General features: G+C 43.8%; 1 protein-coding gene and 1 long non-coding RNA gene across 3 annotated transcripts in view; one reads left to right on the forward strand and one right to left on the reverse strand.

Annotated features, from left to right (window-relative positions):
* The window catches only part of LOC138988222 (uncharacterized), a 238,916-nt gene extending 236,640 nt beyond the window's left edge, over positions 1-2,276 (reverse strand). The window contains exon 1 of the long non-coding RNA XR_011464508.1: positions 1,722-2,276. This is a non-coding gene — a long non-coding RNA (uncharacterized lncRNA). The remainder of the gene's footprint in view (positions 1-1,721) is intronic.
* The window catches only part of KLF3 (KLF transcription factor 3), a 35,399-nt gene continuing 8,492 nt past the window's right edge, over positions 1,012-27,918 (forward strand). The window contains exons 1-5 of one of the 2 annotated variants that reach the window (XM_070372260.1): positions 1,015-1,150; positions 10,425-10,483; positions 15,691-15,786; positions 22,545-23,034; positions 23,910-24,060. In XM_070372260.1, coding sequence (XP_070228361.1) covers positions 15,730-15,786; positions 22,545-23,034; positions 23,910-24,060 — 698 coding nt within the window. In that variant the 5' untranslated portion in view covers positions 1,015-1,150; positions 10,425-10,483; positions 15,691-15,729. Of the gene's footprint in view, positions 1,151-10,424; positions 10,484-15,690; positions 15,787-22,544; positions 23,035-23,909; positions 24,061-27,918 lie in introns of both variants that reach the window. The other variant, XM_005897337.2, reaches the window with a different exon arrangement.

The raw sequence follows: 27,918 nt of genomic DNA on the forward strand, positions 1-27,918 counted from the left end.
GCGCCCCGGGCACAAAGAAAGCGCGCGGGAGGATGGTGAATGACCTTGGAGACGCGGCACCGTTTTAGGGCTGCAGTCACCCCAACTGCCCTCCCTTTCCTCGCCGCTCTGTCTCTCCCGAATCTGCCCGGGTCCCCCCGCTGCAACACCAGCGGTGTCTTATTCTGGTTTTTCTTTAAGAGAGTTGTCCGCTCTGGCCACTGGGCCCAGCCCTTGCCACCGCGCCCGGGGCCGCCCTTCCCGCCGGAGCCGTCTGATTGATGGCCCCGACCGCCCCAGGTCCCCCGCCTCGGCTCGCCCGCGAGCCCGGCTGTGTGTCTTGGAAGCGGCGCAGCGGGCTGCTGCCCTGTGACGCCCGGAGCGGCCAGCGCCGCCCTTCCTTCCCCCCGGGCTCGGGCGGCGGCGCGGCGGCGGGGCCGGGCCGGGCGGGGCCGCGGGCTCCAGGGCCGAGGGCGGAGGGCGCCGGGAGGGGGCGCGGGCGGGGACTCCGGGGGGGGAGGGGGAGGGGGAGGCGGAGGGCGGGGGCCGCGCACGCCCAGCCCCACGGCCGCGCCGCGCCTCGCGGGACAGGTTGGGCCGGCGGGGCGGCGCCCGGCTCCGGGGAATAATGAGTGTCTGTCAGGCCGTCCCCGGGTGACTGGGCGGGGCGGGGCGGAGGCGGCGCGGGAGGCGGGGGTGGCGGGGGAAGGGCGCAGGGCGGGGTGCGTGTTTGCGCGAGTGACTCGGCCGACCCCTCCGGCGGCTGCCTCCACCCAAGTGGGTGGGGACCCGCCCAGCCCGGGCGGCCGCGGCGGCTCCCTCTCCCCTCCCTGACCCTCCCACCCCAGGTCCCAGCCTCTACTTACCCCGCCAGCCCTGGGAGGCTCGCAGAGCGAGCGGCGCCGGCGTCATGTGACTGCCCGGAGTTGGTGCCAGGAGCCAGAGGGGAGCCAGGAGCGGAGCCGCGCGGAGCCGGGGCCCGAGCCGGAGCGCAGCGCGAGCGCCCGCCGAGCCGAGCCGCGCCCGCCGCACGCGCGCCTGTCCCCGTCCCTGTCCCCTGCGGCCGCCGCCCGTACTGGAGCGCTGACACCACTGCATCCGCGGGGTTCCAGGCAGCCCGGATCCGGGCCTTTATTTCTCGCCTGCAGCGCTCAGCACCGCGCCTCGAAAAGTAAGTCCCCTCTCTCACCTTTCCTTCTCGCCTCGACTCCCGCTGCCCCCCTTTTCGGCTAGTCCAGTTTCCTTTTTTCCCCCCCCGGGGTGGGGGGGGCGTGCGGTGAATGGGCTGGGGGTGCAACGCGGAGGTGGGGGCGCCCCCGGGCTTGGGAAAGTGCAACAGCTCCTCGCAGCCGGGGGCGGGGGTGGAAGAGGAGGCGAGGGGGAGGGGGGCCCCGGGTTCAGCGGTGGAAAGTGTGGGATTGAGGAGAACCGCCGTGCAGATCTGCGGGAGCGACGAGCGAGGCCAGCGGCGCCCGCCCGGGCCCGGGATAGGGCGCGGGCGGGGGCTCACCTGTGTGGTCCCCCGACCGCCTCCCGCCTGCCCGCTCGCGATTCCCTCCAAAGCCCCAGAAATCTCAGTGCTCTCCGCGTGTGGCAACGTTGTTTGGAGAAAGGTAGCGCCGAGGCCGCGCGCTCCTGCTCCTCCCTCTCCTCGTCCCCCACCCCCCGCGCCCTCCTCCTCCCCGCCCCCCGCCTGCGCCCCCTGCCGCCCCCCTTCTCGGACCGGGCGCGCTGCCGCTCACCCGTCGCTGGAGCAAACTTGGAGCAGCCTGGCGGGCCCTCTGGGAAGAAACTTGGGGCGATCGGGAGTGGAGGGAGCATCCCATTCTCGGTCCTGGAGTCCTGGAGCTGGCCAGGACGTCTGGATCCCAGAGGGCAGGGGAAAGAGCTGGCCGGGTTTGGAGAGTCGTCCTCGGGTGCAAGGAGAGAACCTGCCGCAGTGTCTGGAGGAAGGATTGCAGCGTGGCTGGAGGCGGAGAACGCCTTAGGCGACTGCCTGCAGTGTTAGGGACCCGAGCCGGGTGGGGGCCGAGGGAGGGATCTCTGGACCTGGACGCTTGGGACCTACCTTTGGAGATAGCAGACAATACCTGCAATTGTCATAGCTATTTCTTTGGCAGATAAAAGCGAGAACAGTATTCTACTTTAAATTTTACTGCAGTATATAAAACTAGATGAAGACCGCGTGAATGGGACTTTTTTTTCCTAAGCCAGGTTAAAGGGAAATTGGTAATTGCTCACCTTCTTGTATTTCACTAAAATAAACGTACACTGAATCTGTTTTTCACTGACTCAAAATGTATTTTTCGATAGGTCATCCAAGACATTTTAAACATTGATTATGTTCTCAGAAGAGTCTGGTGTATAGAGAAAAGTATGAAGTGGTATTCTGACTTCATTTAGATTTAGTGTCTAATTATTAAACAAAATCAAGTAAGGTATAAGGCAGTTGTTCATTATAGGTTATTTCACAGAACAGTTTTGTGCTGTCCTTTTCTGAGTGCTTTATAGGTATGAATTTGAGGAGCATTTTTAAAAGAGAAATTCATCTGGATGATAATCTGCATAACCCAAGAGAAGACTTGCTTTTAGTTGAAAAACAATTTTATGACACTAATACCTTGAAAATTTTGTGAGTTCGTATTTTTTAAAGAGTGGATGTGTTTTTTCTGTGGCTTGAAACATGGGGTATGGAAGTTGACTTTATTCTGTTCACAGAAACCTTAAATGGGATGTTTGATTAATTTCATTCAGTTCCCTAAAGAAGCTGATATCTCAATTTCTAGTCAGTGGGGTTTGCTGCAGAACTGTTAGAAAAAAGCAGCCTAATGTACCATGGGTGAGGTCAATGAAAATAGACTATAAGGAGCATTCTGCCTGCCTGAAGGAAAATGCAAATATGAAAATCCTAACATGAGGATAACAAAACTAACTGCTTAGACCACAGAACCTTGTCAGGTGTAAAACATGGCAACATAGCTTTGGAGAAAGCTATTGTTTTTTTCACTGCAAAGTTTCTAAATTAAAACCCAACCTTCTGGTTGCTATGGACACAGTGATGCCTTTTTTTTTTTTTTCTTCCTTTTTTTCTTTTTACCTGTAGTTATATCTACACACAGATTCTTAAATCTCTGCTAATGGGAACCTAGTTAAACAGTACTGGCTAACAAAATAAAGAGAAATAATGGGGAAAGGACTAGTGAATGGATTTTTGCTATCTTACAAATACCTAAAGGAAAATAGACATTTTAGAACATCTTATAAAAATCGATACTCTATTCTACAGATTGTATAACAGTTTTTCAATTGGATTAAATGAAATACCAGGAACAGAATTGCATTCTCAAAAGGTGGATTTCTGTAGATGTGTGTACATGTAGAATAGATGTGCAGCGGTGTGCAAATATCTTTGTAACTCTGCAGTTGAAAAAGACTGAAAATTTGGGATGACTCTAGACGTCCCCACATTCTTTGTCTTGGGATTTAGTTCTGTGGCTCAGGAACACTTAAAACTGGTCCCATTTCGGTTATGTGGGATGATGACCCAGTGTCATCTGAATTCTCAGCTGCAGTGCTCTCTCCGTTTCCTCCTGATGCTCCGAGACTGTGCAGTATGCATTACCCCAACTCAGAATTTGACTGTAGCTAGAGACCAGCCATTGGGATGGGGGAGAAAGAGACAAAAGAAATTGGCAGGGAGGCTGGTGTTAATTAGGAAGGTTGCTGCTGCTTGAATATGATAAAATCACATGTTCACTTATGATGTTTACTGTATGTGGAAGCTCCTATTTGTAAATAGGGCAGGTCTCCTGTATAAAGCTGGTGTTATTATTCACACCCATAGAACAAACACCTCCACCCCCCTGTTGTTGTCTTAAAAAACTCCAGCTGCTCATGAATATAGGGTCAGGGAGGGCCGGCTAAATGTTTCTCTGTGCTTTCTCTCCAGCACAGCCAGCAGAGCTGTTTCCTGTTCTTTGTTTCAAGGCTGGGGTTTGCGTCATACATTCCAAGTGGCATATGTGTGCTCTTTCCTGTTTCAGGCTGTTTTCTGGTAGATCAGTAGCCCAGACCAGGCCATGGTCCCTGCCCTTAAACTCCCTGTCCCCACCCAGGGAGTTATCATGTCTCCACACACTTAGGATTGCCTAAGATGCCTGTGTTATGTCATAATGACAAAAGTCAGTTAACCTTTTTACGTACACCCTTTGCTCCAATGTGTTTATATGGGTGAATAAGTAATTTTACATTTTTTTTTATCAGTTCGATTTCAAGAAGTGTGTGTGTGTGTGTGTGTGTGTGTGTGTGTGTTGGCTGGAAATCTAAAGAAGGTTGTTTTGTTTGTTTTTCCTTCTTGTTTTGAGTATTGGTTTGGTGATAGGCATTCTGCCCTGGAGCTGTCAGTTTTGGATGGGGTTACACCTTACAGTTCAGAAGATCTAGCAGGATCTGAAGGATGTGGCTCGTGTTGCATCTACCACTGGACACCAGGCATAGGAGGCTTCACTGAACGGAGAACTCAAGCAGTCTTGGACTGCTTGTACTCACTTAAAAGAAGTCTTGCTTATGTTTTAAGGGAGAAACTGTATTGAAACAAATTATAAGATGTATTGAGAGCACTTCAGGATTATTTCAAGGACAAAGATTTTACTGTATCCTACATCTGATTTCCAAATTGTTTTAAGAATAAAAAGCTCAAAGAAAAGGAGAACTGGAATAAGTTCATCTAATGATAGTTTGGAAAAGTTTAACCTAATATTTTGAAAACAGAAGGAGAATGCTCTTTGTTTTTGTTTTACAATAGCAACTTTCTCATAATCTCCGCCCCATCCCACCCCCTTTTTTCTTTGGTATATTCTGTCAGTTGTGAGTAAGCAGATTTCTGGGTTAACTATTTAAAACCTACTTTAACAAACTATTTTCTCTTGGTTCTCCAGAAACAAAGTTTGCATAAAATGGTTGGAAAAGAAAAGTTTTTTGGAAATATTCTCCCTTAAACTTCTTATGTGGGGATTTTCTTTAAAATCTAGAGGAATTATCTACAGTGTTCTCTAATGGAATTAATGGAAAAAGTTTCTGAGGCAGCACATCAGGCCTTATTCTTTCCCCAAATTGGTGATCATCATCATAATAATAATGTTTTGGTTTTAGCATCTCAACCCATCACATTTTTCCTTGAGGATAAAAAGGAAAATACACAGTATGATATTAAGAAAGCTGTTAGAGTTAAATAGTAGGATATTGATAACCTTCCATGAAAAAAAGATGGCAGTTCGGAAAATTTCAATAAGATTTTTCCTTTCTTCTTCGGAGGAATCAGAATTGCAATATTAAATTGCTTGTGGGACAACAGATCTTTAAACTGAATTCATAAGTAACCCAAATTGAAGTAAGGTTTTTTATTTTAGCTCCAAAGTTAACAATCCAACTAGATTTGGTAGATGGAGTCTTTATTTGGCTTACTTTCAAATCATTCTTTCCTCCCTATTTACGGGGAGAGGGAGGTGGTTAATAAAGATGATTAGAATCTAATATTATTTTATGCGGAAGTATTCTGCAAGCTTTAACATGTAAGCCAAACAGTTAGGGAAAATTGTACCAATCTGATAGTTGTTATAATCACCAAAAAAAAGTGGTGGGGCAGGGGCGGAAGGTCTCCACAGAGAAGGTAGTCTCTAAGCCATGTAAATCATCTACCTCCATCCCCTTCTTCAGATATTTGCCTTCTTCGTGTGTGCAAATCAACATTTTTGCTATAAAACAAACAGCTATCTTAAAGTGGCATTTCTTACTCTGTTTTCACACCCGGTTGTGTTTAAGAAAAATAAATAAAAGCAACCTTGCCCTTTAAATACCAGGAATTACATTATTCTGAAAATTGGGTTTCTTTCTGAAGTGCTTCAGTATCTATGGTGCTAACTTTAAAAAAGAAAATCCCTAGAGTCATAAAACAATTGATATCTGGTAGTATATCCAGCCAGAATTCATGTTGGAGTGAGTTGGAAGGAAAGGATTGTGGTGACTTCTAGCATTCTCGTTTGCAAGCCTGATCTGTCCCCTTATTAGACCTGGTTTCTCATCTGAAACAGTAATGCCGCCGCTGGAGACAGGAAACCAGACAGCAGTCTGCCCTGATAAGGGAGGGCATTGTCTAAGGGAGGGAGCCCTGCTTCCCCCTCAACTCTCCTTCCTTGAAATTTAGTAGCAATAAAAGAGATACAATACTACAAACGTGGTTTCTCAACCAGAACTAAGGCTGTTTTCTCCCAAAGCAAAAACTGGCTCTGCTTTCTCTGGATTGTCACCATAGTTTAATGGCACATTAGAAAAAACTATTAGTATATTTTGTGTCTGTTGGTCAGAGTATTTAATAAATAGTAAGGTCCTTTCTCTAGCAAAGCAGGTTCCTAGAGCGATTGGAAACTCATTCCATTGTGTTGGCAGGTCGAATACATTACCATTTCCCCATCTCATTATTAAGGGGAGCCAGACACCAAATGCAGTCACTTACATGGCCCTTCAGCTTCTATGTAACCCTGGGTTTCACTGTTACCCTCTCCTGGGAAGAGGGTGCTCCTTTGAGATGCAGCCCCCTTTCAGGAGGACCAGCTTACTCTGGGATATGTCCAAGATGGTGGCCAGTCTCTGGAAGGCCTGGGGCTTTCCAGGGATGGCCTGGAGCTAGTCTCAGGCCAGATCAGTGGAGTTTGGCCAAATCTAGACAGAAGAGATCCAGTGGACACTGAGGTCAGTGCCTTCTACCCAGGAGAGCAACCAGTGGTCCAGTGTGGGGTTTTTCTCCTTTGGCACATATGCTCTAGTTCTCTTAACTACTGTTCTCTGAGTCTGAAATCTGAGTCTGTTCACTGAAATCCCCTCCTTTATCTGTTCTTGCACTATACGCCCTGGTCCCTTACAAAGCTTTGAGCCCCAGAACCGCTTTCATCAGTAAGTTCAAGTTCCTATTCCAGTTCTCCAAGCAAAGGTGTTTTGTCTCCCAAGCGACGGTTTTCACATTTACTTTGTGTTTCAGAAGATGATTTTCAGACTAGTTCCACTGGCCCCTGGGCAGATTTTCCTTGTGTGACACCTGATGTACAGTCACTCTTAGGCCCTTGTCCTTCATTTTATCCTAGCATATGAGAAAGGTAGTTTGACATCGATTCATGTATTCATCCCACAAGTATTTATTGAGCACCTACTCATTAGAGCTAATCTCAGATTGCGTGTGGTCATTATTCTCAGTTATGCCACAAGGATGGAGTAGGTCCCAAGTGATCTAACCTGAAAAGCCATTTTGAAATCATAATTGCCAGCCAGAACCTCCCCATGGCACTGCCTCCCATGGACCAGTGTGGCAGCACACACATCCCACGCCCCGCCAGCCCTGGGGGGATGCCCAAGTATAAGATGGTTTGACTTCAAAGTGGGTCCCACAGCACAGAGTGGAGCAGAAGAACAGAAAGAGGCCTAGGTCTGCAGCAGACACACTTCTGTTCTTGGCTGCAGCTCCCACCAGCTCTGCGAATTTGGGCGAGTCATTTCACCTCTGTTCCTTCATTTCCTCATTTCTAAAATGGGGATGAGGACCTGACCCTTCCACCTTTGTACAGTTATTATGAGGATTTCCGTATTTACTTGGGTGAAGCTGCCAATTTTTTCTGAGCAGTTTTATGAACCAATTGCAGGTGCATTGGCCAGGAAGAATAGTTTGCCTAAATCGGGGCCTTCAGACTGTGTCTTTTGATGTTGCATCCAAGCCTGCACTCAGAGAAGGGGAGGCAGCAGGGGCCAGCGGGCAGGAGTTGACGTCGCCACTCCCATACATCCACTGCCCCTGGCTCCGGATCCACCATGGACGGACCTACCTGCAGAACTCTCCATTCCACTCTAGCTGTGGGTCATGCCCTGTTGCAGGAGGCCGTGGAAGTGAGAGCCAAGTCACCACCAGCCCTGAAATCAGACTGCTTTGAGTTTGCATCCCAGATCCACACCTCTAACAGCTGTGTGATCTTGGGCAGATTACTTTGCCTCTCTGTTTCAGCAGTAAAATGAGAAGGTAGTACCTCCCATATCATAGGCATTAAATGACACAGTCCTTGTAAAGAATGGGACCTGGAGAGTGCCAGTTGTGAAGGTGGTGATAATCAGTAGGAAACCTGTGACATCACTGAGCTCCTGGTTTTCCTTGGTCTATAGGAGTGGCATTGAAACAAAACGAACCTAATGTTTGTTAACACACATATGCACACATGCTCGCACACACACTTCAAGTTACCACATTCTTTTCTCTCTCACTGTCCTCCACCCCACCCCCACCCCCGCCCTTAATTTAGGTTTTAAAATCGAGACCTTGACACTAGACTTGTTTAGAAGAGCTCTCTGGGTGAGTAATAAAAAACAAAGGGTTAAGGTTAGGAGCAATAGGTTTTTTGAGGAAGTTTCGTTTAATAGGTTTCCTTTAGGTTAGGCCCCCTAGTCCCCTCACTCCTGTTACTTTTTTAAGGGAGATTTTCAAGTGCATTTGAAGAGAAAGGTAAGTGACTGAGACTCCTATAGCTCAGGGCTTTTATATCCACTCCTTATGCCTGGCAAAACCTTGACTTAGTGGGTGTGCCTGATCTCCTTTGGAGCAGGAAGGGAACCCCTCTAAGGAGCTAGAAAGTAAGCCTGTGCTCAGGTGCTTCCCTTCCCGGTGGTGGTCTTGGACAGCCTATTTGGAAGGTAGAAAGGCCCACCTATCTAGATAAGAGGAGGCGGCCTCAGATGGGCCCAGGAGCAATCAGCTGGCTGCACTGAGTGGGGAGGGCCTTGAGCTGGTCTTTGAAGAATTAGGAGGATTTAGATAAGCCGGAAGGGGATGGGCATTCCACTCTGGTTGCCCAGCATCGGGGCCAAAAATGAACAAAGACTTTGGGGAGAGGGGGCGGGTGGAGGGGGAAACGGCAGTCAGCGTGGAGGGCTCCTGGTGGAGCAGGGGGCAGCTGGTAGGAAAGGGGGCGCTGAACATGGTGCTTGAACCTGCTCTACAAGCCCTAGGGGTGTCCCTTGGAGGAAAGTTTGGGAGTTTGGAAAAGAATCGCTGAGAAGAGGGCTTTGTGATATATACGTGGCAAGTGGCAGGTCGGGGGAAGGAATGGTCAGAATGGCTTAGAGGGTTCAAGGGGCAAGCATAGGAGACCCATGGAGGGGAGACCCGGTAACACAGTCTTGAGGTATGAGAGCCTGGCCACGGCAGTAGTAGAAATAGAAAACTTGGTGAGGAAAGCTTGAAAGATGACCTCTAGGATTCTGAGGTGAGTGGCCAGAAGATAAAGCAGTTGTGGGGCACAGCCTTTTGGGGACAAGGAGGATTTGGGTTGGGGACATGTTGAATTCTCTTACACAGCAGTGGCTCAGAGTGCTTTTCTGTTAGCTTCTGAAGGGAGAGGTCAGCCACAGCTCACGTGTGTGCATGCAGAGGTTCTGCGGCTCTGTGAAGCTTTTAGTGAAGCATCCTCAGGAGCTGGGGGAAGCAGTGCCATTTCTTTCTGGTTATTTGCAAGGTTCCAGCCGTCGCTGCTCAGGCCGGAATTTCCAGGAACTGGCAGCTGGCTGGAGCCAATTGGTCCCTCCCAGCCTCGCAGTCCGAGGGTGGGGCCCCATGGGTGGAGGCCCCTCAGGGTGGAGTGGGGTGGGTCTCCAGCGATAGGGCACCCGGTGGAGAGGCAGTGGCCTCACACAGCCCTTCTGGATTTGATTATATAACACATCACAGGAGAAAACTGAGGGCCAAGGCAGGCTGTGTAAGCCATATACACAGCAGGACTACGCACGAGGGGTGCTTTTCAACCGGGTTGGGGTCGCTGGCCCTTAAAACTAAAAAACAAAAATTGTCGGCATGGGGAGGAAAACTGCGTACATAACCTTAATAGGGAAAATGACTAGTGTTTGCTAAAATTGCTTTTAGAAAGATGTGGTAGGCCACTAACTAAGTGGCATTGAACTTGAGAGTTCATCTAAAGGGTATGGGTTTGTGTCTCCCCACCCCCACCCCTGCTGTGCGGGCCCTAGTCTGGAAAAGTGGAGGGACTTCGCTTGGTTGTTACCTTTGCACCTGTCCTTATTTACATGCAAAATCAATTGCTTCACTTGGTCTTTCCGAAGTACAGGGTGTGGGCAGAATCTTATCTGAAGCCATGTCCTGTTTGGACAAGTTGGACTGCCTTGGCAACTCTCCATAGGGTGGAGCAGATGGGTGGAGGCAGGAAAGTAAAATTGGGTGGCTTGTTAGCCCAGAGAGGAGAGAGGGCGGATTGTTTGCTCATGGATCATTATATTTAATCTGAAACTAAATAATTAACTTCTTTCCCATTTACAAAACATTTTGATGCAAAATAACTAATTTATGAGGGGCAAAGATTTAGAAGTGTTCCACGGAATTTTTTTTCCTTTCACACCAACAGTAGAAGACTGAGGTAGGAGAAAAATCACCGAGTGACATGAAAACGAGACGCCTTTCCAGGTAGGTGCCAGCATTCAGCTGTTCTGAAAGAAGGCTCCAACTTAGAAATGTCCACTTCCATCTGTTGCCCGGCCCCTTGGATTTCTGGCCAGAGCAGCTGCCATTAAATACGCAACTCCTTGGAGCTCTTGAAAGGTTCGGGTACAAAAGTAAAGAAAGAAAAGTTTCTTTGGAGAGGAAGTTTAGGGATGTTACCTGCCCGCCCTGGTCTTCCTCCTGACCGAGAATCTCTCTCACATACACCCACACACGCGCACACTCACCCACACACCTTTTTTTTTTTTTAATTTATCTTTTTTATTTTTTCCCTGAAGTTCCTTTTGGGAGTGAGAGGTGAGAGGAGGCAGCATGCTTCCTCCTTTAAAGCCCAGAGGCTTGGATGGGGTGAATGGGGCACTTACAGATGGTGTGCCGATTTGGCCATCCTCTCTTTCTCCTTACACCTGGCTGAGGTCGGCTAGGAAACAAAAGATCAGCTTTGAAGGAGGCAGGTAGTCTGGAAGCTTAGGGTCAGGCTGGGCTGGGGAGAAGAATCCAGGGTCCCTTTGAGTGCATTAGACAGGAGAGGAGAAGGGAGAATGTCAGAGCAAATCCCGAGAGATCGCCAAGATATTTATTTCAGATACATTCTCTCTCCAGAACCCCCTCCATCCCCTGCCACACACCTCCCTCTCTCTCTTTCCCTTTCTCCCCCCCCACCCCCATTCTTCTAAGGAAGGGGCAGTTATTTATAAGATTGTTTCTGTAATAAAATGCCATAGCTTCAAGACAAGCCATTACATTTAATGTAACCTCTTACTTTAAGGCCTGTGTGTATTTCTAAGCTCTGCGGCTCATTTGTACCCTCATGAAGCAACTGTCAAGTAGGCCTCATGGAGGGCTGAAAAGGACCATGTGAGAGGGAACTATATTGCTTGTGAAACTTCATGTAAGTGATTCACCAAAGCTTCTTAAGACATAAACATGCAGTTGTGCATCTTGACAAAAATCTGAGTCTTCTTATGACAGCTGAAAAGTCAGAAGTATAAGTAGAGTGTGAAGGAAAATCTGTTTCTTCCTTTTGAAGGAAAATTCTGTATTGGCCCTTCCCAGCAAAATAACAGTTGGGGAAGAAGACGTTTGTTCCGTGATGGAAAATTATTTTGGCGATTATTTCCTATATTTTTACTTTTAGGCACTTTGATAACTTAGACTTTTTTTTTTTTAAACCTGTTTTGCCTATTTTTTCCCTCTTGTAAATGCAGTGTTGTTATCCTGGGATTACTAGTTTAGAATGTATGTCTCCTAAGCTAGTTTAACACAACTAAGATGAAAACCTGTTAATGTTTGGAAACAAGTTGTAAGAAAAACAGAACCACTTTTGGAGGCCTTCTAATCTCTGTGATAAGAATTCCTGAGCCTAGTTAAAACCCACTAGATTTAAAGACCCTGACTTTGGCAAACTCAATTTACTGCCTGTGTCCTAGTCTTTAAATACTTGTTTTAGCGCACCACCTAATGGTCGTACTTGGAACTGCTGTCAGGGTTATGCAGAAATAGATTTTCTATAGCATTTTAAGTTTACTTTCAGTAGCCCCAGAGCTCAGAGTGGCCCATGCATAACAAAAGCCACTAAGTTCAGAGACCCCACTTCTTCCAGTGCTGAGTTATATGGAAGGCCTTTCAGTGACATTGCAGTCACTCTCTTCTTATTCTAGATCAGAACCCAAAGATAAGGTCAATGCTAGTGGCCAAAGTGGTCCATTCAGAGATGCAAACAGTAGGTACAGAGTCTAGACTTGTGCAAATAAATAAAAGTCTGATTTGCATTAATGTTTTTGAGTCTCTTCCTAAATTTGATTTCTTCTAGCTTCCCTGTTATTTTTATTAAAAAATTTAACTATAGAATTAATAAATTTAAAAATGGGCACACAGGCATGTATAAATCTGCCCCCACCTCTCCCAAGAATTCCTGGTTAAAGATTAGGGTGTATATGTCCTCCATAGCCTTTGACTTTCACTGAAAGTATAATCAGTCATTTTAGAAGCTACAAGATTGAGAGCAAAGTGCTGTTAAACATGTGAGTGGACGGTGAGTGTGGTTCTGTCTACAGTGACATTTGAATTTTGCACAGACCTTTTATTGTCAAGTGATGCTTTAGTTAGTTAGGAATGAGGTATTCTAAATTCTCTCATTACTTGTTTTATTAGCTGAAATTCTTGTGTATGAGAAGTATCCCTTCATCAGTGATTGAGTTACTCTTCGAGGTACAGTTCTGAATAAACAACCCTTACAATTATTTTTTAATAAAAATGAATCCAGTTTTGTTAGGAGGGATGCTTTATGCTAGATGAATTTTTCTCTTAAGATTACAAGTGTTTCAAAGCACTAATTTCCTTAAGTTTAGATAAAACATAAAAACTAACAAAGTCATTTCACTAATGTCTTAAAATGACACAAACTATAGCAAGTTAACGTGTCATTCATTTCTGAATGGGTTCAGTACTTACTGCTGTAGACATTTGAAAAGGGCTTTATGAGCTAAATGATGGGGTTAGGATTTAAACCAAAATGAGCTCCAGACCCCATCATCTTTAATCCCACTGTGCTGCTCCTACTGGTAGTAAAGGATTCCAGGTAAGGCAAGGGGTACAGATAATAGGAAACTATTGGGATGGTGCAATTATCAAGGGACAGGTCCTGCATGAGATCTCAGACAGGATGAAAGCAGCCATTACTTTTTAAACTGAATTTAGTCTGAGTTTTTTAAGGGTGTGTGTGTTGGGGAGGGGGTGATGTTGACCACTAAGGCTCAATATTCTAGGAAAGAGGCAGGTACTTGACATTGTTCCAGAGATCAGAATCAACAAATTTAGTACTGTGTGTATAGTATTATAGATTCAAAAATTGTGTGCATATTCAGATAAACAAAGTTTTTCTCTTTTTTTGGTTTTATTATTTTTAATCTCATTTAATTTCCCCAAAACCTTGAAGATAAATCTTTTAGGAAGGAGACAAAAGAGGTGCCCTCTGCATTTTGCGTGTAAAAAAGGGCCTCCCCGCATCCACTCCCCCATGGAGAGGGTCAAGTACAGATCTCCTGCTTGAGTTTCAAGATCAGAAGTCTTCCACTACACTCCTGAGAATGAGTGCTTTTATTTAGAAGGATTTGCAGCATCTAGTGGAGGGGATGAATCTGTAAGAGTAAATTAAATTTAAAAAGCTTGGGGGGAGGATGACCGCCATGGGTCGAGGCTGCTGAATCATCTGACCTCATTGATATAAGCAAGCGATCTCACATCTTTTGTGTATGGTCTGCTCTGGGGCCCTGGACAGCAATTCTTAGCACCATATCCATCTGTACAGCTGCTAGGCTGGGAACTGGTTAATAATAGATCCCAAGACACAAGGGGTTTTCATCCTTCATTATGAAATCATCCATTTTTCACTTGCTATGGGGTTTGTTCTTACTGGGACACAGAAGAGGGTGGTAGCACCATTGATTTGAGCAGCCTGGTTTCAGATTGTGTTTGCAGATTATAATACGTCCTGTGATGTAGGAAAATATAATTTTGAAGTCAGGGCCTTATGTTGAGTTAATGATGATATTCACGTGTTGTCATGAGACCCAGGACAGTCCTTCTTCAGCAAAGCAGTGAAGCACAAGAACTACACAGTATTACTTTTATAATTGTGTGTGAAGATATCTTAGTTTAACCCATAGAGCATGGACATCACTGTCGACAGGATTGCTATCAGGGAGGTGGGGGTGGGGAGTTTAAATACTGAAATACATGGGGTTTCTATACCTTTTTCAGGTGGAACTCAATCTAGAGCTCGTTCACCTTCCCACCCACACAAAGGTGATACATAAAGACCTCACTTTTAACCAAAGTGCTGAACACTGAAACCAAATTTGGATAAGAGGGGCCTGAAGCAAGATGTTGAAGGTCTGGGTAGTACATGGGCAGTTATTCCATAACCTGTGAAACGCAGTTATTAATAAATGTTCATCAGACTGAATATTTTGTCTTGTGAGGAAGCAGTTGGAATGATATAGTACTAATAGCAGGCTAGTACAGAACACAGAAGAAAGGGGATAACACATGAATAAGAAAAGAAAAAGATCAAACAGGGTCAGGATGGACATTGTCTTTACATTAGGCTAAAAATCGGCTTATTTCCTAATAAGGAGAAATTGAGGGTGAATAGAAGCTAATATTCTTCATATTAAAAAAGTACTTAGAAAACAATAAGAGGCACGGGGTTTTAATTTTTCTTAAATGATCACGCACATGGCCAGTAGAGATGTTGGGAAACAGGTTCTGTTTTGTTGATGGCAATTACAGAGTATCTTTGCTAGATGATACAGCAGATGCTTTGGAAAATGTACCTGCTTCTCACTCAAGAACTCCCCTTCATAAAGTTTATCTTAAAAATTAATTAAGGACATGCACAAAGATGTAAATATTAAGATGTTCATTGCTGTCTGTAATAGTGAAAATTTAGAAGCAATCTGCCCAGTAAGAGGAATTTTTAAAAAATCTGGGGATTTCCCTGGTTCTCCAGTTGTTAGGACTCTGCACTCTACTGCATGGGGCCCAGGGTCCATCCTCGGCTGGGGAACTGAGATCCTACCAGCTGCTAAGCACGGTCAAAAAAAAATCTGATTGGTTCACAGTGACACACTGAACTTGATGGTGCGAAAGCATACTTACTAGAAAAGAAACATTTTCCCAGTAATTGTTAAGGGTGCTATATAGTGTGCATATTACAATCCATTTAAAAAGAGTTTGGAGGGATAAAAATAAAGATAGTTGTGGTAATTGTTTCTATGTTGTCTTTTTGCCTGATTTTTCTTTTATGACATAAGATGGAAAGGAAAGTTTTTTAACATTTGTATATAATGTGAACTTCTATTGAGCTGCACAGTAATCTTATTAAACAAGCTTGGCTGCTCAGGAGGGCTGTACCTATTGTTCCAGAAATGTCAGGGTTTATGTATTTGAGTTAGAAATGCCAGTTGGCTCTCCCCTGGTTATGACCATGGAGTCTGGTCTTAATTATATAAAATGGCATTTTCATAGGTAAGGAAAACAAATTCCAGCCATTCTGGGGGCAGGGGAGAGGAAGGACCAGAGAAGCAGGGTGAGGAAAAATTTTTTTTCAATAGTTTATATGGAAAGTAACCTCAGGATTTAGACAGACACCTTGTTTTGTTTTCCAGGCTAAACACCAGAGCACCCTAGAAAGTATAACTAAAAGAATGCTCATGTTTGACCCAGTCCCTGTCAAGCAAGAGGCCATGGACCCTGTCTCGGTGGTAAGTTTTCCAAAACTAAACACCTCTTGTTTATTCCAAGTGGTAATAATTTTACTGTGTGTTGTGTTATTCCTTAAAAGTACTCATTACCTGACAGGCATTTGATAGGCAAACTTTTAAACAGGATCCATGTTTTCTTAAACGCTATGCCCCAGTCCCCCACCCACCCCCAGGATGTCATCACAGAACTTGAGCCACAGGTACATCTGCTCACAATAGAAATAGTTTTACAGAAACCCCTTAGTTAGCAGTTTTTTAGTCTGAGCTCTCAAGATTGATTTTGGCAAAAAGAAAAAAATATGGCCAGACTAGTTTTTAAAAATTAATGTGCATTTGGAACGTTAAAAAAAAAAAAAAAACCTGTACACAATGTTTATCATGATTAGGAAGCAGTTTTCAAATGTACCTACAAGAAATCTTCATCAAGAATGAGTTTACTTAGAGGTATTTTTCACTCAAGATGACCACCCAGACTATATAGAGGAGTTTCTTAAACATGTTTGTGAATGTTAATCTTTTTTTGGATTGGAAACCAAAAAAAAAAAAAAAAAAAGACTCCATTTTGCCTCACGTAGTGCTTAGGATATCCTTCACAAAACTCATTAAAAAGATGAAAATTGGGAGAAAAAAATCTTTGATCATTTTGCATGTAAAAATATACTAAGAATAAAATGATTTGCTTAAACTCCAAGCAGGCAGCCTCTTGGAGCTGTGACTTGGGAGAAACTAGAGAAAGAACTTGACCCTGAGAATGGAATTTTGTTTCACTCAGAAGAGTCTGTGGTGGCTGGGAGACAATTACATTCACCCTCTCTTTCAACACTTTAGTGCTAAGCTAGCCGGGTCTTCATGCTTGTCGACTACCAGGGAAGGAGTAACGAGTCCAGTTGTTTATAGAGGTTCAACACCAGCACTGTGGAGGCTGGACAGGGCTGACAACAGAAAGGTGTCCAACTGCAAAGCCGGGAGTGGTTGAGACTTGAGGGGATCTGGTTTAGTGAATATGAAATAACACGGCCACGCTCTCAACTCTGTCTTGCTCTTTTCTTCCTCGGGCTTGGAAAATACTCACAAGGGGAAAAACTTGGCCTGAGCTGTGGCTCTGAAGGTTGGTAATGACACGCTTGCAAAAATTAGATCATCCTTATGCGCTGGCTATGGAGGTTCCTGCCAAAACTGTTTATACGAGACATGGGGGTCACTCCAAGGCCCTTGGAACTGGGTTGCCATGGAGATTTCTGCGCCAGTGTTTACCACTGTGTACGCTGAAAAGTTAAGTCAGAGTGGCTTTAAGGAAATAGCATTTACATTCTTGCCTGACAGCTGTATAACCATATGATAATAAGGAGCAATAAGAATTTTATTAATCAAAAAGCTAAATTGGCTTCTAATGGTACTCATTTTGTCATCAACCCCTTCCCCCAACTATTGCATGATCATACTGGAGGAATATTAAGGTATAAAATGTTCCCATTAATTGTATCCTTGAAATATGAATAGGGTTTTAGTACCGGAGACTATGATTAATTTGGTAAATGATGTAGGCCCATCAGTGATGCATTTTACTATTCAGTATACTTCCAGAGCTTTTAATCAAGCATGAGAATGTGTCATAAGAGCCTAATTTAAAGCTAAAATGAACTTCACCATACAAGGAAATGCACTTAGCTGAAAAAAAATGGAAATAAAATGAATTTGTTGTAATAGTTGTACTTGTAATGCTGTAACATATTAATGCATGGAGTTAAAATATGTGGAAGTATTTTTGCAATTAATAGTCTTTTTCTCCTTCATGCTCTAGTTTTCAAGTTCTGCTGATGCTTATAGAATTTAATTATATTGTTTCACCAAAAGAGAGTTCCAGTCCTTACAATGAAGTTTCTTTGTTTCCACTCTTAAATCTTCAAATTTTATTTTTCCTACCTTCATAGGTGAAGTATATGAAATCTGATTTATTGTTCCTTTATTCCTTTTCTCTTTTTCATTCTGCCTTTGACCTAAAGGTTGAGGTCTTTGTTTATTCAGGTCAGTGTTCTAAACATGAAGCAGTAACATGTAAGATTGGTTTTTGCTTCAATTCCACATATGAACAAAAATATTTTACTCTGATTTACTCCCCTCTCTCACCCCTTTTCCCTAAAAGTTAAGAAGAGTAAAAATAATCTGCCTGGTTGGTGTTTTGCTATAATTCAGAGAAAGTGAGGAAATGTCATTTTTCTCTTACTGAAGTATAAGAAGTTTATATGAAGTATAAACCTTCATACTGCTCACTAAACCTTGTGCCTTGAGGCAGACTAGACTTTGGATTGTCGATCCTATTAAGATTTGCAAGAACTGGGAGCAGAGTACGCCCTCCCCCACCCACCCATTCTGTGCTGTAGATCTCTGCTACTTATTGTCAATGCATTGCTGGCAAAGCCATCAGCAGCTCCCTGAGTCTCCTATTTTTTCTTATTTATAAAATTGGCGATACTTATATGTAAAACATGAAATGGCAGGTGTATATAAAATGCATGTGTAAAGGAGTTGTTTTTACCAATACTGCCAAAGAGGTTGAAAACTAGAATTTAATTCAGGAAATGAGAAAATAAAATTTTTTAAAGTATTCCTTCATATTCTTCTGTTCCTAAAGGAAGAATACTTCTGAAGAAGGTGTATTTTTTTCTTTAATGAAAATTATCATCTAAAAGACTCCTTACAGATTAAGAAGTACTTAAAATCAGTAGTCCCTCTGCCGTGTTCTAACAGAAACTTTTCATGACTTTTCTGAGCCTGGTAGAAAGAGAGCTTTTTACTTTTGTTTGCACAGAGGGGCATGACATTTGCTGTTTCCAATGAGTTTGTTTATAAATGCACCGCGCCTTCCTGCACTTGGAACTCCACCCTTGGTATGAAGATTCCTTTGACTTGCCATCGCCCTGTCACGGACGGTCGCATTTTTTTTTTCATATTAATGAATAGTGAAACAGAGACTCACCCACGTTTCATGCAGTCACTCCGTCCACTTAAACCATCTTGTAATGGAAAACTTCACCAAAACTATTGCCAATAAAATGAGAAACTATTAGTTCTCACTTTCATAGGAAGTGATAGCATTGGAAAATTATCCAAACCCTGTGCCTTTTTCCTCATCATACTTAAAAAAAAATTTTTTTTTGAGAATCAAAAAATTGTTATGCTGAGCCTAGTCAGTGGTAAAAGCGTGCTCAGAGAGCATGTTGATTCACGTCATCCATTCATCCAGTGTTCTCTGAGCACTTGGGCTGGACCATCATCTCCCACTCCACTGACACTTAAATAACCCACGACAAGTAAATAACTCACGTCATGGATGTGTGAACACTTGAATGCATGTTACCACAGAGGGAAAGAACCCTTCTTAATAACAGACCTTTTGGGAAAGTAACCCCCTTGCTGCACTTAGTGGGGGTCAGGAATGGAGGAGACCTTTGCTGGAGTCAGTAGGGCTATGGATGCCCAGCAGTGGCCAGAGGACCTTTCTGCTTCATCACTACATGCAGCTGATGTGGATTTTGCTGGTGCAGGCATACCTATTTGCATTGCTTCATTAGAACACAGGAATGCTCTGGAACAGAGAGGAAGCAACTATTACCAGTGTGTATCCACCCAAGGCACACACCCCAGGCAAGCCCTGTGTCAGTCCTTATGCTGTGGAGAACCAGATTGTTGCAAGCTGATTGCAGTGGCTTATGTGCTCCACCCAAATGATTAAAGTAAACATGGCTCATAGAAGGTTCTGGTAAACATTGCTGTGAAGTTTGCTAGTGAGACAGTTTGAAGAACCACATTTCTTCACCCTCAGGCGAAGCAGGCAGACCAGAAATAGTTAACACTGGACTCAGTTGTGTGCCCCTGCACACAAAACAGCCCCCCTGCTTTTAGCCCCGGAGCCTTCCAAAGACCACGTGTCCAGTGTAGGGGACAGGGGGCATTCATGGGAGGGAAGACTCTCAGCAAAACTGTGCATAATGTTTATAAAATTCAGCTCTGTGTGGCTGTTTCTTTATGGCTTGAGAAACCTGAGACTGTTATTAAATTTGCAAATCCCCCAGGTTCTAAATTCCTGCTCTCCTTAAACTCACCCCACAGATAGAAAAATCCAGCAATGACAGCAAGTCCTCGTCTTGCTTCCGATGTGGTTGCCAATAACTTGGTATTAAAATCTAGGTCATAGGGATGTCTTTGAAGACTAGGGCTGAAAATAAGGGAGAAGCTACATTTCTGTGAGTAGAAACAATGAACACTGCCTCCCATTTCCTGGAGTTTTTGTTTCTTGTACCAGAACTTTTGCCCTTTAGAAAATTATATCAAGCTGGCTAAACTTTAGAACTAGGAGAAATCTTTTTTCCTCCTGTAGTTAATTACTTCCTTAAGCCCTCATTGTACATAATGTGTAATTTCTGTTCACAAACCTTGTGCCTCTTGCTTTTGCCTCTTTTAACATTTCAGTTTCAATCTATTGCATATTCATATTACTGTATATTTTGAGCCTCTCATCTTGTGTTGCACCTATGTGTGTCTTATTCTAAAGAAAGGTAGAAATAGTCTTCATTTGATCTTCGATACATAATTCAAAACTATTTTTAAAAACAACAATTTGTTTTGTGTTTCCTGATTTTATATCCTCATGTCCTGGTTTTTAAGCAGTATTATTAGTGAAAATTCTCCCTCCCCACCTTTAAATTGCATTTAAATAATTTACCAAATGTTAGTAATAAAAATTGGTGTTTTTGTTCTATATCTCATCACTTAGAGCTATGCTAGTCCAAGGTCAATCTATGGCATCTTGAGTCATTCCCCAGTAACTCAGAATCTGCATTTTAACAAGATTCCCAGGTGAATCTGTGTGCTTAGTAAAGTCTGAAGAATACCTGATAACATCAAAGCCCACTGAAGTAAACACCTGTCGTATACAGCAGGAAGAAAAGACTCTGGGACCACTGTGTGTGTTAAGTTCATCTCATAGGCATCTCATTGGGTCCAATTCTAATCTTAACATCACAGTCTCCTAGAAGATGAATATCCAGTTTTGACATATCCTCATGACACTTGCATGTCTAATATTTATTTAGTAATTTTTATTGCCTTTTTTTATAGAACTGTTTTTGAATATAATAGTTATTTTGAAAGCGCAGGAATGGGATTTTAAAGCCGCACTGATGAGTTGGATGCATAGCCAGGTGGAGATTCACCCGATGAGGCCCAGAGAAGAAAGGGTGTGATCTCAGTAATCCCAGTCAAAACCACTGCTGTCCCACAGTTATTAATAACTCATATTAGTGGCCACCAAAGGGGCCAGGAAGGTTCAGAAATTAATAGTGCATTTAAGCTGTTCAATTATAAGTTCCCATTAGTGGGTTTTCTCAGTTGCATTGTGAGCTAGTGTTGCTTCAGAATCACAAATGCATCGAACTTTAGAGCCGGGAGAGAGGCACAGTATGTTATTTTTCACTCTTACTATAAAACATTCAAATATAAGTAATCCTCTGCAGGCAGACTTGACATGTTACCACTGAAAATATGTTCCCCTAAAACGCATGCAAGTAAAGGGTTTATGTTGAGTTTAATTTTTTTTAAGCATTCTACAACAGACTTTAAATTTTACTTAAGGAATAGAAGTAATTTTAATGAATCCAAGGCCAAGGACAGTACCCATAGTGTGCAATTACAATTGATTAATAGTTCAACCTGGTAAATGAGAGTTACATTATCTTGATATTATAAGAAAGGAATGTATTTGAAGATAAATTAAGTCAGTTATGAACAGATCTTAGGTTTGGAAGAGGACTGTTTATCTCACCTCCAGTATCTTGTTAGGTTGTCCCCCAGTCTCTTGATGAAGGAGTAGCAAGATGGAAAGGAGAGAGGACAAAGCCTCGGCTTGTATGCAAGTCCCTTCCAACATCACGTGTCCTTATTTGAGTCCTATTATATTTGCTCTTTCTTGTAGTTCTGTGTCATCCTCAGATTTGGAGGTTAAGTCATCTTCTACAGTGTCTCAAATTGTGAATAAATCTGTTGAACAAGTCGGGGCCAAGGACATGATCACCTTCGTGTGGGTGGCCTTCTGTATATAAGTGTGTGGGGTGACTAGCCATCCTGAGTTGCATGATACTGAGGCATTTCCTCAGATGTCAGACATTTAGCACTAAAGCCAGGATTCGTGGTCACCTTAGCATGGATTGGTCAGTGGCTGGAGAGCATCCCAAGGCACCAGCACGTGGCTCTGTTTGTCCATGTTATCCACGAGCATATGGGGAATGTTCTATGTCTTTATGCTCAGGTGGAGCACCCTAAAGCCAAGGAGGGTATTCCTGCCAGTTAAGAAACCCCATCAGAAAAGCAATAAGGTTCCTTGGCTTGGCTGGTTCTTGGTGAATCCCAACTCCTAATGAGAAGGCCCATAAGCCTTTTATAACCTGTTTTAGAATTTTTCCAGGTGTCATCATCAATCTTTTGGATGTGGCCATCACTGTGGAGAGCGCAGGGGCGGTAGCAGTGTGTAGAATTAAACTTGAGATTTTTTGTGTGTGACATAGTTACCACCTTAACTTTAGTGCCTACGTTTATTAGACCAACTCTTTAACGGTATTTTTTTTAGTGTCAAGCATATATCTAAATCCAAACCATTTATGAAAGTCCATGTAACTGAATGTGCCTTGTTGTGTATTTTCATCTTATTTCATGTTTCACGCAAACACACCTGTCCGTTGACATGTTTCTGTCTTTTCTAATAGTCATACCCGTCTAATTACATGGAGTCGATGAAGCCCAACAAGTACGGCGTCATCTACTCCACGCCATTGTCGGATAAGTTCTTCCAGACGCCGGAAGGCCTGTCTCACGGGATGCAGATGGAGCCGGTGGACCTCACAGTCAACAAGCGGAGCTCGCCGCCCTCGGCCGGCAACTCGCCGTCCTCCCTGAAGTTCCAGTCCTCCCACAGGCGCGCCTCGCCCGGGCTGAGCCTGCCCTCGTCCAGCCCGCCGGGGAAGAAGTACTCGCCGCCGCCGCCGCCCGGCGTGCAGCCCTTCAGCGTGCCGCTGTCCATGCCGCCGGTGATGGCCGCGGCCCTGTCCCGCCACGGCATCCGGAGCCCGGGCATCCTGCCCGTCATCCAGCCCGTCGTCGTGCAGCCTGTCCCCTTCATGTACACCAGCCACCTCCAGCAGCCGCTCATGGTCTCCTTGTCGGAGGAGATGGAAAATTCCAGTAGTAGCATGCAAGGTACCTTTCTGTTCTGCAACTCATCCACACTGCTACCGCCCCCGCGCTCTCCACCCCGCATTAATCCGGACTTGTAGGTCTTCACTACCAGGGAGTCTGAGGGAGCAGAGGAAGCAAGGGGCGGAGAACTGCTGTACTCCAAAAAGGAAATATTCGACTGAGAGACTGCCTGAGGCATTTCCTTTTTCTAAGTGTTGATCCTGGAAGAGCTCCCAAGAATCAGGCTGTCTGTTTAATGCCATGAAACGATTAGTTTCACTATGTACTTGTCAACTTTGGGATAACAAGAATCTTGACTTTACATTTGGCTTTATTGAATGCCAGCATGGTTCTAGGTGCAAAAGGCTCCTAAGAATTATTTTTAGTCCAGGGCTCCCCAGCCTCCAGGCTCTAATGCCAGATGGTCTGAGGTGGAGCTGACATAATAATAGAAATAAAGTGCATGATAAATGTAACGGGCTTGATTCACCCACACCCCACACTCCCCACCCCAGTCCATGGAAAAACTGTCTTCCACAAAACCGGTCCCTGGTGCCACAAAGATTGGAGATGGCTGCTTTAGACCATGTGATAACTAATTGCTATTAAAAGCCAGCTTGTTTACTGATTGGTCAGAGGCAGCAGGTGGTTGTAAAAGGAGATAACCAAAAGTCATAAGGAAGAAATCCCCTGGGGGCCATGTCTTAAAAGTCCAACTTCCTACATAGTGTTTGCTAACAAAGTAAGAATTCCAGCCCCAGGTTCATTTCTGCTGTCATTTTGCCAAAGGTAGATACTCACACATGAGTGTGGTAGCTAGAAGCTGTGGGATAAACTTTTAAAGGCTGACATTGTTAAAGTGTACATAGAGTAACTTTTCTATTTTTATTTTTTAGTACCTGTAATTGAATCATATGAGAAGCCTATATTGCAGAAAAAAATTAAAATAGAACCTGGGATCGAACCACAGAGGACAGATTATTATCCCGAAGAAATGTCACCCCCTTTAATGAACTCAGTGTCCCCCCCGCAAGCATTGTTGCAAGAGTAAGTATACTGAGGTCTACCCGGCAGTTGCATAGCAGCGTGCATCTCAGAACTGGAATGGAAGCCCGAGCTTCCGACGAGGGATGTGGTGTGGATTGCTAGGACCGCCTGGTCGTTTGGGGCAGCCCCTGGGCCAGATGGAATCTCTCCAGATCAATGTGCTCTGTTATACTCCTTGTGTCACTTTTCAGTGAATCGGTCACCCTTCATTTTGCCACTTTACCCCTTAAATCGTTTTTATCCTGTTTTTTTCTGTCCTTCCAGACTATGTGTATATAGTCCTCCCATCATCTTTATCCCAATGTGGATTGAATTTGGTGTTCTAGATATCCCACTTAAGGTTGGATCCTGAAAACTCTTTATGGGATCACTGTCCTTCCTATTGTCAGTTCTTATAAAGCACAGTGTTTCTGTGATGGGGTATGGCTTTGATCAGAAATTTCAGGCTAACCACAAAGCCCAGGAAAGATTCTCCAAAACCAGTCCTATGGCAACAGAAAGTTGACAATGTTGCTCAGAGAAGCTTGGCTTTGAAAGAACTCCTTCTCCAGTCTTTTTCATTGTGTGTGCCCTAGAATGTTCAATCTGCTTTAGAATGCCATCCAGTAGAAAGTTTACACTGTATATCCATCAGTATCCGGGCACCTGAACAGTGGTTTAACTTGCTGTCATATGAGGGCGTCACACACGGGCTATATAACGTCATTATTGTGGTTTGCACTATCCTTGACTTCTCCCAGGGTTTACACTGGGGGCTGAGCTTGCAGTAGGTACAGACATCATCTTCGGGCCCAACATCTTTGATCGCAGCTCTGCTCTCTGCCATATGTGTGACCTTGGCCTAGCCACTTAGTCCTTTGCCCCTGCTCTCTCTTTATTTACGTTATTGGTTATAATTAATTTTTCTTATGTTATGGTCCTTTCAACATCGGGTTTAAGGACCAGCTGCCTAGTACAGAGGAAGTACAACAGTTATTGTCTCCTCAGACTCCCTTCTGTCACTTTCCTCCCCATATCACTTTTTCTCCAGCTTTCTGCCCCCCTTTCTACTTTATCTTCTGCATTCCTCTCTCCCTTATATAACAAATTCTGTAAAAGAATATGAATTCTCTGGTTTTAGAACAGCTGTTTTCTGGAACTTCAAATAAATTCTGGTTGTATCTACATTCAACCCAAGTAGGTGCATTCGTAATAGCTCATGGGTTAATTATCCAACCAAATCAGTTTTTTTTTTTTTTTTTTTTTTGCGGGGGTGGAGTGGGGGGGTGGAGTTCATCCACTCTCTGATACATGAGAAGAAGAAAATGAATCTCCTGCCCCAGCTGCACCAGTAGGGAGACTATCTGATGGTCTTTTCATTGTTACCCTTCACAATTGCATAGCACTCCTTTCCCACAAAATTTAAAAAAAAAAAGGAGCTTTTCCAAGTGTTTTCAAAGGAGTTATTTCATTTTCCCAAAACAAGCATGTGAGAGTCAGAGCAAATAGAGAACTGATGAGCCAAGACATAGTGAGTCTCCTGTAATCACACCATTAACAACAGCAGAGGGCACCTGGGCTGATCTCCTGGTTCCAGATGTGTGCTCTTCCTGCCAGTTTTAGATCATATCTAGCCAGTTGCATCTGCTTCTGTACTTGAGTGGAAGGAAAAACAGACCAACCAAAATGGGGGGCTTCCCTGGTGGCTCAGTGGTAAAGAATCCACCTGCAGTGTAGGAGACATGGGTTGGATCCCTGGGTCAGGAAGATCCCTTGGAGGAGGAAATAGCAACCCACTTCTCTTGCCTGAAAATCCCATGGACAGAGGAGCCTAGTGGGCTACAATTTATGGGGTCGCAAAGAGTCAGACACAATTTAGTGACTAAACAACAACAAACCAAAATGGACACGGCTGAATTGCCTCTTTTTTAGAATGAGGTATGTCTCTGCAAGGTAACTGGTAACATGGCTTAGCACTTGTAATTGTTCATGAACAGATGATAAAAAAGATGCTCTAAAGCCAGCTGCTCACAAAGGGAGGGGTCCATTGACTATAAGGGGTTATTCCAAAGTCTAAGTTATTATGAATTACAATGTAACACATTTCTGAAGAAGAATATTTGAAGGCAATATTCTGTGCTCTGAATGCTGCTGAAAAGAAAGCATCTCTTTTTTAAGTAATATTCTTTTGATGATCTCAAGTTAAATGGCTTTTAATGATTAATGAGTAATGTGCTTCTTCTAATGCTGATCTAAGAATGCATTTTGTCTCTCAGAAAATTGAACAGAGTAGCCACAACTGGAACATGTACTCTTTAAGTAATTCTCTCACAGATGTGATTAAGTAATGTTTTGGAGTATGCCCAGTAGCAGCCCACATAGGAAACCAGCTAGCCAGGAAAGAATCACTGGAAACCAAATGCCTGGTACCATTTCAATGAGGCAGCCCCAATATTTGCCTTAGGAAGCCATTCCTTTTCAGGGGAGGACTACAGCTTTGAAATCCATTTTGCTTAATCATAAAGTTGTAGCTTTAGAAATATTTATAAAGTCACTCGGATTCCTTTTGTTATTTATTTACATGTATGAAAGTGTATTTAGAACAAAATCTTGAAGATCAGGTTTCCCCATTGAGTTGTGTGCATGAAATTGTAGCAAACTTCACACGAATGAGCTTGGACTTCCCCGATGGTCCAGTGGTTAAGAATCTGCCTGCCAATGCAGGGGACACAGGTTCGATCCCTGGTCCAGGAAGATTCCACATGCTTCATGGCAACTAAGCCTGTGGGCCATAACTACTGAGCCCACGAACCCTAGAGCCCGTGCTCCAAAATAAGAAAAGCCACCTCAATGAGAAGCTCTTGCACCCCAACTAGAGAGCAGCCCTCATTCTCCTATGACTGGAGAAAGCCTGTGAAGACCCAGTGCAGCCATTAATAAACAGCGGAAAAATTAAAAAGAGGGATCAGCTTAATTCAAAACAATGACCAGGTCTCTGGTATTTACTAGGTATTCTAACTTCCTACTTATAAAGATCTCAAAACAACCTCCTTAAAAATAAGCCGTGAAGAGAGCAAGGATGAATGAAATCCCAAGATCCTGAGCCTCAACCTATACCAATATCTCGCCCTTTCAAGATGGACTGCTGACCCCTCTCAAGAGTATTACTGACTTCCGATGCTGCCAGCATCTCTGGACCCTAGAGTAGAGATTCATGGTCTGGTGTTAGGACATCCCCCCCAAAATTCCTCAAGACTAGACAACTGTAAGGACAAAGTTTGCAAGTGGATTTCTGAACCTTGAAATATCAACAGCTACCGTTGAGCAGATTTTTCATCTGGACCAAATGTTAAGTGCTTTGTGTGCATCACTCACAGCAGCCTTCTGAGATCCGATTAATATACCCATTTTACAGAGAGGAAACTGAGGCACGGAGAGTGTAACTACCTTGCCTGGGGTCTACCTTTTAGGGTACCTTTTTTGAGCCTGACATTTTTACAAAGTGAGTAACTGAAGCAGTGATCATAATTACTACCCAGAAACTATTAGATTCCCAACCTTTAAAATCTAATAACTGGGAGAGACTTCTGAACTCATCTGGGATTCTCTCCCAGTGTCTCAGAAGCACATAAGATACATTTAACTGTTCATTTTTTTCCTTCAGCACTTTATTTCCTAAAGTTGTCTTAAGATGAAAATTTTGAGTCATGACATTAAAGTTGAAATTTTAAAGTAAACTGATAAACTTTTTTTTAATTGAAGGATCTTAATAATGGGCTTTTATATTAAAAAAAAAAAAGTCCATAAATCTCTTCACTTATCTAGTTTCTGTTACTTATACATTTATGTAACTGAAGTCCTTGTTCCCTACCCCACCCC

The sequence above is a fragment of the Bos mutus genome, chromosome 6 (assembly GCF_027580195.1).
Source record: "Bos mutus isolate GX-2022 chromosome 6, NWIPB_WYAK_1.1, whole genome shotgun sequence".
NCBI classification, from domain to species: Eukaryota; Metazoa; Chordata; class Mammalia; order Artiodactyla; family Bovidae; genus Bos; species Bos mutus.